The 16,334-nt window shown below is 42.1% G+C and overlaps 1 protein-coding gene across 9 annotated transcripts in view; it reads left to right on the top strand.

The window, feature by feature from the left end:
- Positions 1–16,334, top strand: part of THADA (THADA armadillo repeat containing) — a 315,416-nt gene that overhangs the window by 208,227 nt on the left and 90,855 nt on the right. For 8 of the 9 annotated variants that reach the window (XM_038394629.2, XM_043511866.1, XM_038394628.2 and 5 more), the window contains exon 30: positions 7,742–7,857. In XM_038394629.2, coding sequence (XP_038250557.1) covers positions 7,742–7,857 — 116 coding nt within the window. Of the gene's footprint in view, positions 1–7,741; positions 7,859–16,334 lie in introns of those variants that run through there. The other variant, XM_043511870.1, reaches the window with a different exon arrangement.

Here is a 16,334-nt window from a genome sequence, read left to right as displayed (position 1 = left end):
GGTGATGTCAGTTTGCTTTTTTTCAAGAGTCACTGAGCAGAACAGTCAGAGTATTGTTTCAGCCTTAGAGTCAGGAATGTGAATATTTATACTGTATACTTAATTCATACAAACACAGCTAAGGGCATGCAAGTAGAAGTTTTTATGGCTTTAGGTCAGCTTGAGGGGAGAAAAGTCTAATCTTGCTATTTCACTGAAGAATGTATAATTATATCACTCGCAAAAGTGTTGTTGGAAAAATTATGCATTAAAAAGGGACTTTGTGTGTGGCTACATGTTAAAGATGGAGAATATCATCAATATCCTTATTTTCTTTAAACAAAAACATGCTCTCTCAGCATTTGTGCCTGCCATTAAACAACAAAATTTATTGTGAACATCCGAAAACCACAGTTTCTTCTGTAAGCTTGACACTGGCATTACAAAATGTCAATTTGTTTCTTTTTCAAAAAGATAATGTGACACAATAGTTTAACTTTGCAGCTGCTAGAGAATTATGTTGCATTTGCAGTACTGTGTGTTGAGAATTGATTAGCCTACCAGTGCAGCAACAACAAATATATCTTGAGATCAAAAAGTGGCTAACATTTTATTAAACAAATCCATCAACACTCATCAGTTTTTTTGTCTGTTTTATACAGACCCGATCCACTTTTGTGGTGCTTCAGTGTTATACTGATGTAACTCAAAACAAATATAATCCAGTGGTGAATCCATTCAACTTTTTAAAGATATGGGGGTTAGCATCATAGTTATTATATCTAGATATATATCATAGATATCATAGTTCTTAAAGCTGATGTGTAAAGGTAAAGAATTAGGTTTGTGTCCTTTTTTATTTCTCAATGATGTATAGATGAGGCTTAACTGAGGTTTATTAGTTTGGTTTTTTTTGAGCAAAGTCTAAAAAAATTTCCAATTATGGTTTGTTGGATATATATTGGGAATATCACGAATGAAATCTTGCTTTCTCTGTTTTGTGTTTCAAAGTAGCAGCCATGTTAGTCCGTATTCGCAAAAAGAAAAGGAGTACTTGTGGCACCTTAGAGACTAACAAATTTATTTGAGCATAAGCTTTCGTGAGCTACAGCTCACTTCATCAGATGAATTTGGTGGAAAATGCATCCGATGAAGTGAGCTGTAGCTCACGAAAGCTTATGCTCAAATAAATTTGTTAGTCTCTAAGGTGCCACAAGTACTCCTTTTCTGTTTTGTGTTGGAAGCCTCCTTGTGGAGTCAGAAAATGGAGGCAAGAGCTTTTTCTTTGGGTGTTGGTCATGTGCTTGAGTTAAACAGGCATCAACAGAAACAAAACTTTAAATAGACTGAATAAAAATTAATTCGCTTCTTAAATTTCAGGTATCAGTGTCTTGGTACTTTCTCTGTCCTAGTCCTAAGAGTTCTTCTGCCTTCCAGGAAAAACAGCATAGACAAGACCTGGATTTCTACTGCAAAAAAATCAAGCAAGAAAAAAGACCTTTAAAAAGCAAATGTCTCAGACCTTCGTACCTCTAATGAATCAAAGTACATGAATGTCTTTTGTTTTCTTTTATATTTAATGTTTCATTATTGTGATGGTAGTTTAGTGGGCTCGAAGAAATGCAGGAAAAAATGACTTGGTCTATCATTCTTTGAGACCACAAAAGATAGAACCTTGTGTTACTCAACAGTGACATCTGTCGGTAATTCAGTAGTAGCATAATGGATCTCTAAAGGAAGCATAGGTCAGTATAGTCCTCCCACTCAAAGGATTAGTCTTGGTGATGTGAAGCAATGTATACAGAAAAGTTATAAAGGAAGAAAATTCAGCATTTGTGAAGTGCATTGGACTTTTTGATTATCGGGTCTCAAATTCTGTGACCTAATCAGGTTTCCATTCTTCACTCCACAACACATGATGAAAGCCTGTGTGTGTGAATGGTATGAAAATGGGAATTTATAATACAGTGGGTGGTGCCAGGTGGCTGCTATTTGTGGTTTGGGAAACCTGACAGTGTTAGAGGCAGCACAGAGAGAATTTAGGAATACAAATAACTGGATGTTTAATACTCAGTTGATATTTGTTTGGGAAAAATATTAAAATAAGCAATGAATGGCTTAATTTTCAGAACTATTCATGTGAAACACAGATATTTTTGTACATGAAAATAGGTACCTATAGACACTAGCAAATCAAAATACCCATTTTGCATACACAAGTGCATGTTTTCTGGACACACAGGGGTGCACAACTCCGTCCTGGAGCCTGCACTCCCCCTGCGCCCAAACTCCCTGCCTCTGCCCGGAGCCCCCTCCCACACTTTGAAATCCTCGGCTCCACCCCCCAGCCTGGACCCCAAACTCCTCATCCCTGGCCCTACCCCAACCCCGACCCAGCCCAGAGCCCCTCCCCCCGCACCCTGAACCTCTCATTTATGGCCCCACCCTGGAGCCCATATCCCCTCCCACACACCAAGCCCCTGCCCAGCCTGCTGAAAATGAGCAAGTGAGTGAGGGTGAGCGAGAACCAGCGACAGAAGGAAGGGGGATGGATTGAGTGGGGGCAGGCTTCAGTTTTGTGCAATTAGAAAGTTGGCAATCCTAAAACCTTGTCTACACTAGAATTTACTTATGTCACTCAGGGGTGTGAATAATCCAAACCTCTGAGCGATGTAAGTTATACCAACCTAAGGGCCGTAGTCAGCTCTATGCCGGCAGGAGAGCTTCTCCCACTGACATAGCTGTCGCCTCTCATCAAAGTGGACCTTATCTCCTCTTCAACATCGCTCCTGGTAGCAACTTTTCTTACTCGCTGCTGTTTTGCAACCTTGCATTTAAGAAAAAAAGTATGTAAATAAAATATATGTTTAAATGGAGTTCCCACTTTGCATCATTGTTTATGTTTATTATTTGTTTGTTTTCTTATGAAATCCAAAATTTGGTATGACAGCATATGCCCAAAAGGCAGTGAAGCCCAGAATGGAAGAGATGACTTCTTTGGTTAGGAATATTTGAGGTGATACACTTCTATAAAAACAACGAGGTGTCCTTGTGGCACCTTAGAGACTAACAAATTTATTTGGGCATAAGCTTTCGTGGGCTAAAACCCACTTCATCAGATGCATAGAGTGGAAAATACAATAGCAAGTATATATACACAATACCTGAAAAGATGGGAGTTGCCTTCCCAAGTGGGGGGGGGGTCAGTGCTAATTCAATTAACAGTAGAATACTAAGGGAGGAAAAATTTCTTTTGTAGTGGTAATGAGGGTGGCCCATTTAAAACAGTTGACAAGAAGGTGTGAGTAACAATAGGGGGAAATTAGTATGGGGGAAATTTAGTTTTTGTAATGACCCATCCACTCCCAGTCTTTATTCAGGCCTACTTGGATGGTGTCCAGTTTCGAAATTAATTGCAGTTCTTCAGTGTCTCGTTGGAGTCTGTTTTTTGAAGTTTTTTTGTTGAAGAATTGCCATTTTTAAGTCTGTTGTTGCGTGACCAGGGAGATTGAAGTGTTCTCCTACTGGTTTTTGAATATTATAATTCCTGATGGGAGTCCGGTGGTACCTTAAAGACCAACAGATTTATTTGGGCATATTCTTTCGTGGATAAAGAAACCCACACAAGAGATCCACTTCCTGGACACTACAGTGCAAATAAGTGATTGTCACGTAAACAGCACCCTATACCGGAAACCTACTGACCACTCTACTTACCTACATGCCTCCAGCTTCCATCCAGGACACATCACATGATCCATTGTCTACAGCCAAGTCCTAAGATACAACCAAATTTGCTCCTATCCCTCAGAGACAAACACCTACAAGATCTTTATCAAGCATTCTTAAAACTACAATACCCACCTGGGGAAGTGAGAAAACAAATTGGCAGAGTGAGATGGGTACCCAGAAGTCACCTACTACAGGACAGGCCCAACAAGGAAAATAACAGAACACCGCTGGCCATCACATACAGCCCCCAGCTAAAACCTCTCCAGCACATCATCAAGGATCTATAACCTATCCTGGAAAACGATCCCTCACTCTCACAGACCTTGGTAGGCAGGCCAGTCCTCACTTACAGACAGCCCCCCAACCTGAAGCAAATACTCACCAGCAACTACACACCACACCACAGAAACACTAAACCAGGAACCAATCCCTTGTTACAAACCTCATTGCCTACTCTGTCCCCATATCTACTCTAGTGACACCATCAGAGGACCCAACCACATCAATCACAACATCAGGGACTCATTCACCTGCACATGTACTAATGTTATATATGCCATCATGTGCCAGCAATGCCCGTCTGTCATGTACATTGGCCAAACTAGACAGTCTCTACGTAAAAGAATAAATGGACACAAATCGGACATCAGGAACGGTAACATACAAAAGCCAGTAGGAGAACACTTCAATCTTCCTGGACATTGTATAACAGATTTAAAAGTAGCCGTACTTAAACAAAAAAACTTCAGAAACAGCCTTCAAAGAGAGACAGCAGAACTAAAATTCATTTTCAAATTTAACACCATTAATTTGGTCTTGAATAGGGACTGGGAGTGGCTGGCTCATTAAAAAAGCAGCTTTGCCTCTCCTGGAATTGACACCTCCTCATCTATTATTGGGAGTGGACTACATCCACCCTGATTGAATTGGCCCTGTCAACACTGGTTCTCCACTTGTGAGGTAACTCCCTTCTCTTCATGTGTCAGTATATTTATGTCTGAATCTGTAATTTTCACTCCATGCATCTGAAGAAGTGGGTTTTTACCCACGAAAGCTTATGCCCAAATAAATCTATTAGTCTTTAAGGTGCCACTGGACTCCCTGTTGTTTTTGTGGTTACAAACTAACACGGCTACCCCCTGATACTTGACATAATTCCTGATGTCAGATTTGTGTCCTTTTATTCTTTTGCATAGAAACTGTCCAGTTTGGCCAATGTACATGGCAGAGAGGCATTGTTGGCACATGATGGCATATATCATATTGGTAGATGTGCAGGTGAATGAGCCCCTGATGGTGTGGCTGATGTGGTTAGGTCCTATGATGGTGTCCCTTGAATAGATATGTGGACAGAGTTGGCACGAGGGTTTGGTTCCTGGGTTAGTGTTTTTGTTGTGTGGTGTGTAGTTGCTGGTGAGTATTTGCTTCAGATTCGGGGCTGTCTGTAAGCGAGGACTAGCTTGTTTCCCAAGATCTGTGAGAGTGAGGGATCATCCTTCAGGATAGGTTGTAGATCCTTGATGATGCGCTGGAGAGGTTTTAGTTGGGGGCTGTAAGCGATGGCTATTGGTGTTCTGTTACTTTCTTTGTTGGGCCTGTCTTGTAGTATCTGACTTCTGGGTACCCTTCCAGCTCTGTCAATCTATAATCTACAATACCCACCTGGTGAAGTGAAGAAACAGATTGACAGAGCCAGAAAGTTTTTGCTTTTTAATTTGGTGTATTGAATGGCTGTTAGGAGCTTTAGAGAAAAAGTGGACAAAAAGCTCTTTGAATTGTTCAAAGAATATCCTTAAGATGCCTCTTGTGGCTGCATTGATCATTCAGCTCTGAACATTATCAGAAAACATTGTTCTGATCGTAGCCTCCATGTTCAGACCCCTTAGTTGTTGATACAATACTTCAGTCCCAAAAACCATTTTCAGAATATTCCTGTGCTCATTTATTTTATCTGAAGGAATAAATCCCAGAATGAAACAAACTCAGTGGTATGTTTTCATCCTTTCTAGGGAGAAAGTGTGGTCTGGTTTAGAGTATGGAACTGAAAACATATTGAACAGATAATAATTTTCATTTAAATTCTACAGATAACATGTGATCTATTCCTCCTATGTTTCCTGGAGACATGAGTGACAAGATTCCTTATCAGTATTTATTATAATATGAAACCGATTTTGTGCATGTGTGACTGATTTTCTGAAACAAAAGTTTTACTGCTTTATTGCTATAAAATTATATAGAAACTGAATGCAATATTTATTGCTTACCTTATGGAAAATGTCTGAATGTCCACACATGAATTGTCATTATCTTATTACAATTCAGAATGTTGATTACACTAGCCTTTTTGCTTATTCCAGACATGTATACAGTTTGTTGCAGTAACAATATTATATAGTATGATTTTTGCATTTCATAAATCCTCTTCTGGTTGACAATTTCTCGTGTACATTCCAGAACCAACATTTTATAGCGAAGGCAATATCTTTTCTCACTACAAGATCATCTTGTACACTTGTCATCAAGTTGCCATTTGAGCTATGTTGATTTTTTTTAAATGAAGGACATTTAGAAGATTTGATTGTTGGAAAATAATTGTAAACTAAAGTTTACACAGTTTATAACTTAGGCCTTGTCTACACTACTGGGGTAAGTCAACCTAAGTCATGTAGCTTAGGTCGACTTACTGAGGTGTCTACACCATGCTGCGTCAACGGGAGACACTCTCCCATCGACTTAGCTTACTCCTCTCGTTCCGGTGGAGTACCGGAGTTGACCAGAGAGTGCTCTTTGGTCGATCCCTGGTAAGTGTAGACATGGCCTTAGTGTATGTTCCAAAACGGTATAACTTTACAATGGCTTTTAATCAATAAATAATAGTTAGTGGTGACAGGCTGGAATGCTCTTGTAGTTTGTTGGAATGTAATTCCCTAGAAGTGGTATTGGGGAAGACTGATTGCATTGCAGCTCTGCTTTTCTGTAAGTAGGAGAGCACTGCAATAAATATAGGGAAGTAGGGCAGGGTTTTTTTTTCACTTCAGTAGCTGTAGTCAGGGTCCAAGTTTTGAGGGCTTCAGGAAGGATAGTTTGGGACTATCACAGGTTTTGGTGAGACTGATAATATACAACACTTTTTCCTCCTGTGATAACATCACTACAACAGCTGACATTCGAAGAAAAGAAATACAGTAAAAAGTATCATTTTAATATTGTGAACAAGTCTATTAATAGGCAGAACAATGTTGCAACATTGGGCCCTGAACTTGCAATGAGATATGCACAGGCATTTTGGCTCTAGGAATTCCTCTGTGCACATCTCATGGCAGGACTGGGGCCTGTATCTTTTTTTTATAATCCAAGAAAAACAAACATGCAGTTGATAGTATACTAACCAGTTAATTAGAATAATTACTCCAAAAATGAAACCAATTTCTTACACAGTTTTTATGTATGACCTGTAGATTCAAATAAAAGCTAAAATGTTTAACACAAATGTCATTAGTACACATACTATTTCATTGAGGCTAAAGGGTTAAAACAATTTAAAAAGTGATTGTACTTATTCTGATTAAGTTGATGAAAAGATAGAAGTCTCATTAAGAGGGACTAGTTTTAAGTAATTTCCATTTGTAAAATAAGCGTGCATGGATTTGCTGCCACCTCTAGATTGATAGGCTCATTTTGAGTGAATGCAAAACTGCTGGTGTCAAGAAATATGTTCAAATTGTTTTGCTCTTGAAATCAGTTATTAGGTTGTTTACTATATTTCATTATTTACAAGGTTATTATTATGGGATAATTATCTTTTTATTTTGTATTATGAAAAGTGCACGTAATAGAAAAGTAGATTGAAAATGTAACTTGCCATTATCCGAAGCTAACACACTTTTCTGCATGAATAGTAGAGGGTCATTTTGCTAGTGGCGGTTTTCTTCTATAGGATTATTTTGAAGAAGGGTGAAAGCTAGGAGCCGAGGAGTCAAAAAATATTTTTACAGCAGTCTGCAACTTTTTTTCTTTTTGCATTTAGGTTTTTCACTTGCTGGGGTCCTACTTGGAATCTAAACACCGGGTTAATTCAGACCTTCAGCAGAGGCTAGTTGACATCATCATTTGTATAAAAGCCAAAGTGTGGTTGGCCAAGAGGTATGTTCAAAGACCATATATGCAAGAAGTTATCAAAGACTACTAATAAATACACTGAAAGGTTGGAGGGGGCTGTTTTTGTGTGTTTGTTTTTGCAAGGCTATTGATATAAGTTCTGCAGAAATATTCAGAAATTTGAGTTATATTCATAAAATGTATTTATTCTTTTGGCCTTTTTTTCCCCCAAAAATAAAGGAAAAATAGAGTTAATGTGTTTTTCTCACACACATCACTGTTTTTTGCTTTATCGAGCTTCTTCTCTACATATGAAATAGTTGACTATCAGTTATATACCACAAAAGCTTCAGAAATCCATATGTAAACAGTCATCTCAAATACTGGATGAACTTGGCTGTTATGATAAAGTCACAGTAATATACAGTATGATCAGTAGCATGGCCATACTTTTCTTATTTTCTCTGGTCATTCTCACCAAAGAATGTGAGAAAATGTGTCACAGCATGCAAATGATGGATCTTTTGCAGGCTGTGTCCACCCAAACGTCAACAACGCAGGATAATCCTGGACATATTTCTTCAGGTTTGCTGCAGAAGAATGTTGAGGTGGCCAACATGCCACTATAAAGCAAAAAAGAAAATAGCATGTTATTACAATGTTTCTCTGAGCACATGTGTAATATTAAAAAATTGTACGCACATCCTGTTGACCAAAGTCAGTAGAAAGATACCTGCATAAAATAAACTAAGAGCGTACCCCACCCTGACAGAAGAGTTGGGCCTTGCACATGTCTTAATTATATATGCATAATATTTTTAATCAGTTTACATGCTCCCGTAGACTCTTTTTAATGGGCCCATTTTGTAAATGAATTACGTTAATAAATATGCTAGTCTCCTGACTTTCAGGAGAAAATATATTTGTAGGTTTCTGACAGAGGAATTCTCTGAAGCATTTAGATTAAGAAATCCAGCTGCCTAATCTGGATGTATGGCCAAACTGCAGTATTTCCTCTATTTCACTTGTACGTAAAAGCCACACTCACATAAAATGACCATATGCATTAATGTAAGCCTGCATCAATAGGTTGTTTTCCTTTGTGTATCTGCTCTAGATTCCTTTCTTGATTCATACATTGTAAATTACAGTGTTAACATAACCTGGATATAAAAGATTTTTCTTTTAAATTAATAGAGTTCTTATTATTTAGACTTGACAGAAGGAATAAGAGTGGGATAACTTTATATGTATTTTTTAAACTAATAATGTTTTCTGTGTATTTTGAATATAGAGCTCTAGAAAACTATGTTAAGTTATACAGTGTTGCTTTAAAACTTTTCAAAACAAGTTTTTATCCGTAATATATTTGCTCATTCTCACTTGATCTGTGTTGTTTTATTTACTAAAGGGACACCGTGAACAGGGTGAAATTTGTTTTTACCTAACTGAAATAATGAAAATATCTGTGAAACATTTGATAACACAATTTACATGTATTAAACCTAAAAAGAAAAGGGAATGATTGCACTGAAATGGAGACTTTTCTTCTTCAAGTGGTTGTTCATGGGTATTCCACTGGAGATGAGCATGCGCTCTGAGTATTTGAGACTGAAAGATTTTACACTAGCAGTGCCTGTTGGTCCGTGCTTGCACCCACTTGTGCTCAGAACTGAGGGCATAAGAGGAGGCCCAGAATGACTACCTCTCCAGTTTCTCTCTACTGCTTGTGGTCTGAGATGGAATCCTTGGTGTCTGCAGCTTTGCTCATGTACCTGTTTCCAATCAGGTTTTTCTGTAAATAGTTTTACCTTTTAGGTTGTTAGTTTCAGTGGTTACATAGTGCTCTGGGAACCAGGGTGTTTCTCCCTTCATTACCTCTCCACCATTTGGAGTCTTAGTATGGCTGGAACTAGATCCCCAGCTGCAAGTCTGGTGGAACTGCCCCTTTGTCTTCCAAGTGAGTGACCCCCCCCCCCCATGACTCATGTTTGTTACCTTGGAATAGGGTTACCAACAGTCCTGTATTACAAGGGATGTCCCTTATTTAAATAGAAAATTGCTTGTTCTGTACTAAATCAGTACGGGACACCTTTTATCCCATATTGAAACAGCAGGGGGCCAGTACTCATAGCTGCATCTTTCCACTCCCCTCTCAACCCTGGCCCTTCAGTGTTGTGCAGGAAAAACAGCGTCGGGAGGGGAGTGGAATATGTACCCATGAATACTGGCCCCCTGCTGGACAGGGCCCCCTGCTAACTCCAGCCCTTGAGCATAGCCCCATCTACTTTCTCTGCGCAGGCTCTCTCTGGCAGGGGAAGTGAATGGGGCTGTGTGCCCTGGAACTGCGCTGAATGTCCAGGGTAAGAAAGGGGCTCTCTCTGGCAGGGGGTTCAGCACTCCCAGGGTGTAGTCTCCCTGCTCTGAGAGTCTCCGCCAACATCCCCAGCAGGGTGGACAGCACAGCAGCAGGCAAAGACCAGCAACTGCAGCTTCTACCTTGGCTCCTGGTGACCGTGCAGAACCTGAACAGGAGTTGCAGCCGCTGCTGGCCCAGAACCTGAGTCCCTGGATTCTCTGCAGCATCCAGAGCTGACGAGAGAAACCCTAGAAAACATAAAAGGAGTACTTGTGGCACCTTAGAGACTAACAAATTTATTTGAGCATAAGCTTTCGTGAGCTACAGCTCACTTCATCGGATGCATTTGGTGGATGCATTTTCCACCAAATGCATCCGATGAAGTGAGCTGGAGCTCACGAAAGCTTATGCTCAAATAAATTTGTTAGTCTCTAAGGTACCACAAGTACTCCTTTTCTTTTTGCGAATACAGACTAACACGGCTGCTACTCTGAAACCTAGAAAACATGGGGGTGAGGGGAAAGGGTCTTGTCCCCAGAGGTTCAAGTCTAGATTGGGGATATCTGAGGTCTGTCCTGTGTTTTCAAATACAATGTTGGCAACCCTACCTTGGAGAATCCCACTAGTATTAGTTGCTATTATTTTCCATGTCGAACCCATAAATCCTGTGAATTCTGGGTCTGAAGACACATGATGGAATAGTCGACTCCGGTTTGTCTGACTCCAGACCCCTGGTTTGTCTGATGCTGTACGCTGGCTGAGGGTGTGTCTCCTGGCCAGATGCTGCCTATCTCCGGACCATTAGAGACCAGGTCTAAGGATTCTGGCAGGCAGCAGGAGGAGGGTAAGAACAAATGCCCTCATAAAAAGTGGAAGAAATCTCCTCCCAAGACCTCTAAGTGGAGGACTGCCTCCCATACACTAGTGAGACTCTGTGCCCTGGTACAGGTGTGTCAGGAGGTTGTGGTAAGCATGGATCTGAATCGCTGGTATTGAGGTCCAAGAGCACCCTAATGGTACCAGCCATGAGAGAGAAGGAAACAATCTCCTGGTGCACTGGCAGTAGCACACCAGAGTGGGAAGAAGGACTCAGTAGCATCAACATGCACTGCTGGATCTAAGTCAGTATAATTGGCTGCATGAAGAGTCAGACGCCGCTCCTGCTCCCCAAGTTTTAGACCTGAGTGTACTATTCTTGAGGACCTGGCTCTGTATTCTGACCTGGAATCACCAATACTCTCGGAACTGGAGTTACCCTAGGGAGATACCCACACTATCAGTGCACCGTTTGCCAGTCTTATCTGCCAGCAAAAGCATTACAAAGTGTACAGTACCAACAGTTTCACAGTGCAATCTAAAGATTTTTATTCCTCTGGTGAGCTAAAGGACTAGGGGTATGCAGAGGTCTTCCATACAGCTTCCTTTCATGAACTCATCTAGATATTTGCCTAGTTTTACTACAGTCTACAAAAAAAGCACTGGCGAAGTCAGTACAGACTAAAATTTAATACAGACAAAATGAGAAGATAAGCAATTTGTCAGAAATAGTGTGCTGTGACGCTTTTGTATTTTTATTTCTGATTTTCTAAGCAAATAGTTTTTAAGTGAGGTGAAACTTGTGATACGCAAGACAAATCAGACTCCTGAAATGGGTACAGTAGTCTGGAAAGGTGGAGGCCTACTGAGCAGCTCCTCCGTCCGCTCTGAGATGCGACATTAGCTCTGACAGAGGTTCCAGAGACTGGTAAGCAACCTTGCACTCCTGCAGGATGTTACTGGGTTTGGAAGCAGTGATATTCTCTTCTTGGGTACCATTTCCTTACCCCTACAATCTCACTCACTGGGCCTGTTGTGGTTCCTGGGATCCTTACATCCTTACATCAACATCAAAGGATCTGAGCAGGAATTCAGACTGAGGTCACCTTGTACAGAATAGCCTCAACCCCCTTGGGAGTGTTCTGAGGAGGAAGATCAACCTGAACAGATGGGCCCACTCAGTCACCCTGTGGCATGCTCATCCTCATCTCCAAATAAGGTGATAGCACCAACTTCACCATTGCCATCCAATGACTAGAGACAATTTCACGACCACCTGAGGAGAATTGCAGAGTCACTCCAGATTCTGCTGGAGGAAGTCCAGGACTCCACTCAAAAATTTCTGGACATCCTCCTGACTGCAGGCCCCTAGCAAGGGGCAGTCGTCAAAGCTATACTAGAACCGGACAAGACAGTCTGGTATACCCCAGCCACCAGTGTCCCAACTGCTAAAAAAAAATAGATAAAAACTACTTTGTACTGTCTAAGGGAGTGGAATACTTGTTTTCACACCCCACCTCAAACTTCCTGATGGTTCAGTCCATCACTGAATGTGACAGACCACCAATCTAGGTCTGCTCCTTCCAACAAGAATGCTAAAAAATTAGACTTCTTCAGAAGAAAGTTTTTCTCCTCTTCCAGCCTTCAGTTTCACATTGTGAATTATCCTGCATTGATGCCTAAATGTTACTTTATTATCTACAACAAATTGTCTGAGTTCACCAACAAACTTCCCTAGGAACTAAGACCACAATTTCAGGGCATTGTTGATATCATAAATTGATATCCAGGTCATCCCTCCAGTCTTCAGTTAATGCTGCAGATATGGTTTCGTGCTCCATGATGACTGTGATTATCATGAGATGGGCTTCACTACTTCGCCCCTTTGGGTTTCCCAAGTAAGTTCAAGCTACTGTGGAGGACCCTCCCCATCAAGGTCAACAATCTGTTTAGTGAAAAACTGATGAATCTGTGTGCACCCTGTGACAAAGTCAGGCTGGATTGCTGGAAGAAGGTGCTAGAAGGCAGATATATTAGCCCCAGAATGTTAAAGGCCCTCTTTTCTACTAGCTGAGAAGGGGTTACCTCAGGTCAATGAGGGACACCTGATTCCAATTAAGGGCTGCCTGAGGCCTTTAAAAACCCCTCTTCTGGTGAGAGTAAGGGGGAAAAGAGAGACGAGCTGCTGCCAGGCTAATGGCAGTAGGGAAATAAGCTTCTCCAGGGTGAGAGGCCACCAGCGAGGAGGCAGTGAAAGGTACCTGCCTGGGGGGTTTTTGATTTGAGTCTGTTTCCTTTTTTGTTTGGTGGAAGATCACCCCTTAAGCCAACTCTTAGGCCTACCTAAAAGTACAACCAAGGGAGCACAGAAGGGGAAGACAAACCCTGTCCTGAGTGGGGCTGATTACCCCAGGCCCGCCATCGGCAGAGGGGAAAGCACTAAATCTGGCGAGACGAAGGAGGTGCCCTGCCACAACCCCTAAGGATTCCTGTGCAACCCTCCGCTCTTGGTTATTTGGAGCATAGCACCTTGGAGGAAGAACTCCAAACTGCCTTCTTATAAACCACATTCTGCTTTTGAGCCCTTTTACCATCATAGAGTTTGAGCCTCCCAGCACAGCAGACAAAACATCCTGCCATTGTCCTCTCCCCAGTCCTAGACTCCTGCCAAGAGATCATTTTGATAGGACCCTTGAGAGCTGCCAAGTAGTCTCCACTCCTACCACTACCCCTTTTGGTGGCTATCTGGCCTGTTTCTTTCTGTCATGGTGTCATATCAGACAGATGGGTCCTAGAGATCATCTCCACTGGCTACATGATAGTGTCTTTCCATTGCTTCCACAAAACCTACTTCTTTGTTCTTTATTCAGGGACCTCTCTCACAAGAGACTTCAGAAAGGTGATAGACTCTCTAATCTATCTAGGGGCTATAGAACCTATGCCTCCTCAGGTTTTTATTCAGGATATTTCCATGTCTTGAAAAAAAAGGAGCGCTGGAGACACATTCTGTATCTCAGTCAACTGAATGTCTTCTTACGCCATTCAAGGTTGAGGATGACAATCAAAGTATCTATAATCCCCTCCCTAAACAAAGGTGATTGGTTTGCAGCTCTTGATTTGAAGGATGCCCTGTTTCACATATAGACATTCATCCAGCCCACAGAAGATTCCTGCACTTCATGGTGGGTTTAGAACATTATCAGTACAGAGTTCTATAGTCTCTTGACAGCCCCCATAGTTTTCACAAGATGCTATCTATGGTAGTAGCATACTTACATCACCAGGGCAGCCCAGTCACTCATAGTGGGAGGTACAGTCATCGGTCCTTTTCCCTTCTCAGCCTCCTTAGGACTTCAAGTAAACAGAAAAGTCCATTTTAGTTCCAGTGCCAATTACAGACTTTATCAGAACTCTGGACTAAATTTCAGTGAAAACATACTTACCTGTGGACAGATTCCACATAAGGAGGGATTTCTTCTCCTGCTCTGGCTGAGTCCTCAGGCAATAGTTAGATCCCACCAGGATGTCCTAAGCCCCATGGCTACCTGCACCTACATGACTCTTTAGCAAGGCTCCACATCATCCACTTTCAGGCATTGTTATGGACAGTCTGTATGCTGAGCAGGGAACCTGAACAAACAAGTCTGTTCCCCTCAATGACCTGATCATTCACCTAGTGGGAAGGCAAAGAAGCTGTGTGCGTAGGCATTCCCTTCATTCTTACCCTCCTACCTGCAAAGATAGTGACTTTGGTTGGCTCCCTGCTGGAGTGGGGAGAACATCTGGATGATCATATGGCTCAAGGTTTGTGGTCCCAACAAGAATCCAAGATGCACATCATCTCAGACTGCAAGCAGTAGACAAAGCTTGCAAAAAATTCCTTCCTTTCCTGTAGGCCCATAGGTGCCGACTCTGTGGGTGCTCTGGGCTGGAGCACCCACTGGGAAAAATTGGTGGGTGGGCAGCTCTCCTCCCTGCCCCCCACCTGCGCCTCCTCCCCTGAGAACGCTGCCTCCCCACTTCTCCCACTAGCTCCCAGCACTTCCCGCTGCAAATCTGCTGTTTCACGGTGGCAAGCGCTGGGGAGGAGGGGGAAGGTGGCGCGCTTGGGGAAGATTTGGCAGGGATTTGGGGAAGGAATCCAGTAGGGGCAGGGAGGGAGCGGAGTTGAGACAGGGACTTTGGGGAAGGGGTTGGAATGGGGGTGGGGCAGGGACGGAGTCGGGGCTGGGGCAGGGCCAGGGGTTGGGGGGGCGTGAGCATCCACCAGCGCCGGGAAAAGTTGGCGCCTATGTCTGGGCTCTGCACATTCAGATCATGTTAGACAATAGAATCATAGTTTACTACATAAACAGGGAGGAGCGAGGTCCACACCTTTCACACAGGGGTAGTCAAACTCTGGAAGTGATACATCTGATACCAGATAACGCTGTCAGCAGTGCACCTCCTGGGAATACTGAACGCTTTGGCAGACAAACGCAGCAGGCACTTTCACAGGGAACACTAATGGGAACTGCGTTGACTCAGTGGCACAGAACATCTTCTGGGAGTGGGGATTCCCATTGTGGGTCGTCTTCATCTCCCAAGAGAACATGAAATACATAGCCTACTGTTCCTAAATAATTTAATGTCACATTTTCTGAAGGGGATGCATCCCTAGTTCAGTGGTGAGAGCCATTAATGTATGCCTTCTCACCCATATCTCTCTTACCTTCAGCCCTGAGGAAAATCAAGTAGAACAACCCATCAGTAATCCTAGTGGCACCCTGATGGCTGAAACAATTTTGGTTGGTATCATGTCCATTCTTCTAAATCCAGCTGTTTCTGAATTTGCTGAATTGGGAAAAAGGCAAGACCAATCATCCCAACTCAGCATCCTTCCATCTAACAGCCTGGTATTTGAGTGGATGATAAGTCTAGAAAAAAGAAAAGGAGTACTTGTGGCACCTTAGAGACTAACAAATTTATTAGTCTAATAAATTTGTTAGTCTCTAAGGTGCCACAAGTACTCCTTTTCTTTTTGCGAATACAGACTAACACGGCTGCTACTCTGAAGTCTAGAAAGGTCACGTTAATAATAATAGGAAAATCTCTGTGAGAAAACATTATGCAGCTAAGTAGAAGATATTGAATGTCTGGTGCCAGCATCATCAGATACCTCCAGAGGACTGAGTTCCCTACCGACTTGGACTATGGCCTTTCCCCAGAGAAGTTGAACCTATTTCTGAGCTCTCTGAATGTGGATTTAGGAGCAATCAACACCTTCCATTCTCTGCTGGAGAACTGTTCAGTCTTCACTGACACTATGACTTTAAGGGTTCCGAAACCTTTATCAGAAGCTTTCGTC

Source organism: Dermochelys coriacea, chromosome 3 (genome assembly GCF_009764565.3).
Source record: "Dermochelys coriacea isolate rDerCor1 chromosome 3, rDerCor1.pri.v4, whole genome shotgun sequence".
In the NCBI taxonomy this organism is placed as follows: Eukaryota; Metazoa; Chordata; order Testudines; family Dermochelyidae; genus Dermochelys; species Dermochelys coriacea.
The sequence above is the reverse complement of the archived record's forward strand: the minus strand, read 5'-3'. Positions and strand labels throughout refer to the sequence as shown.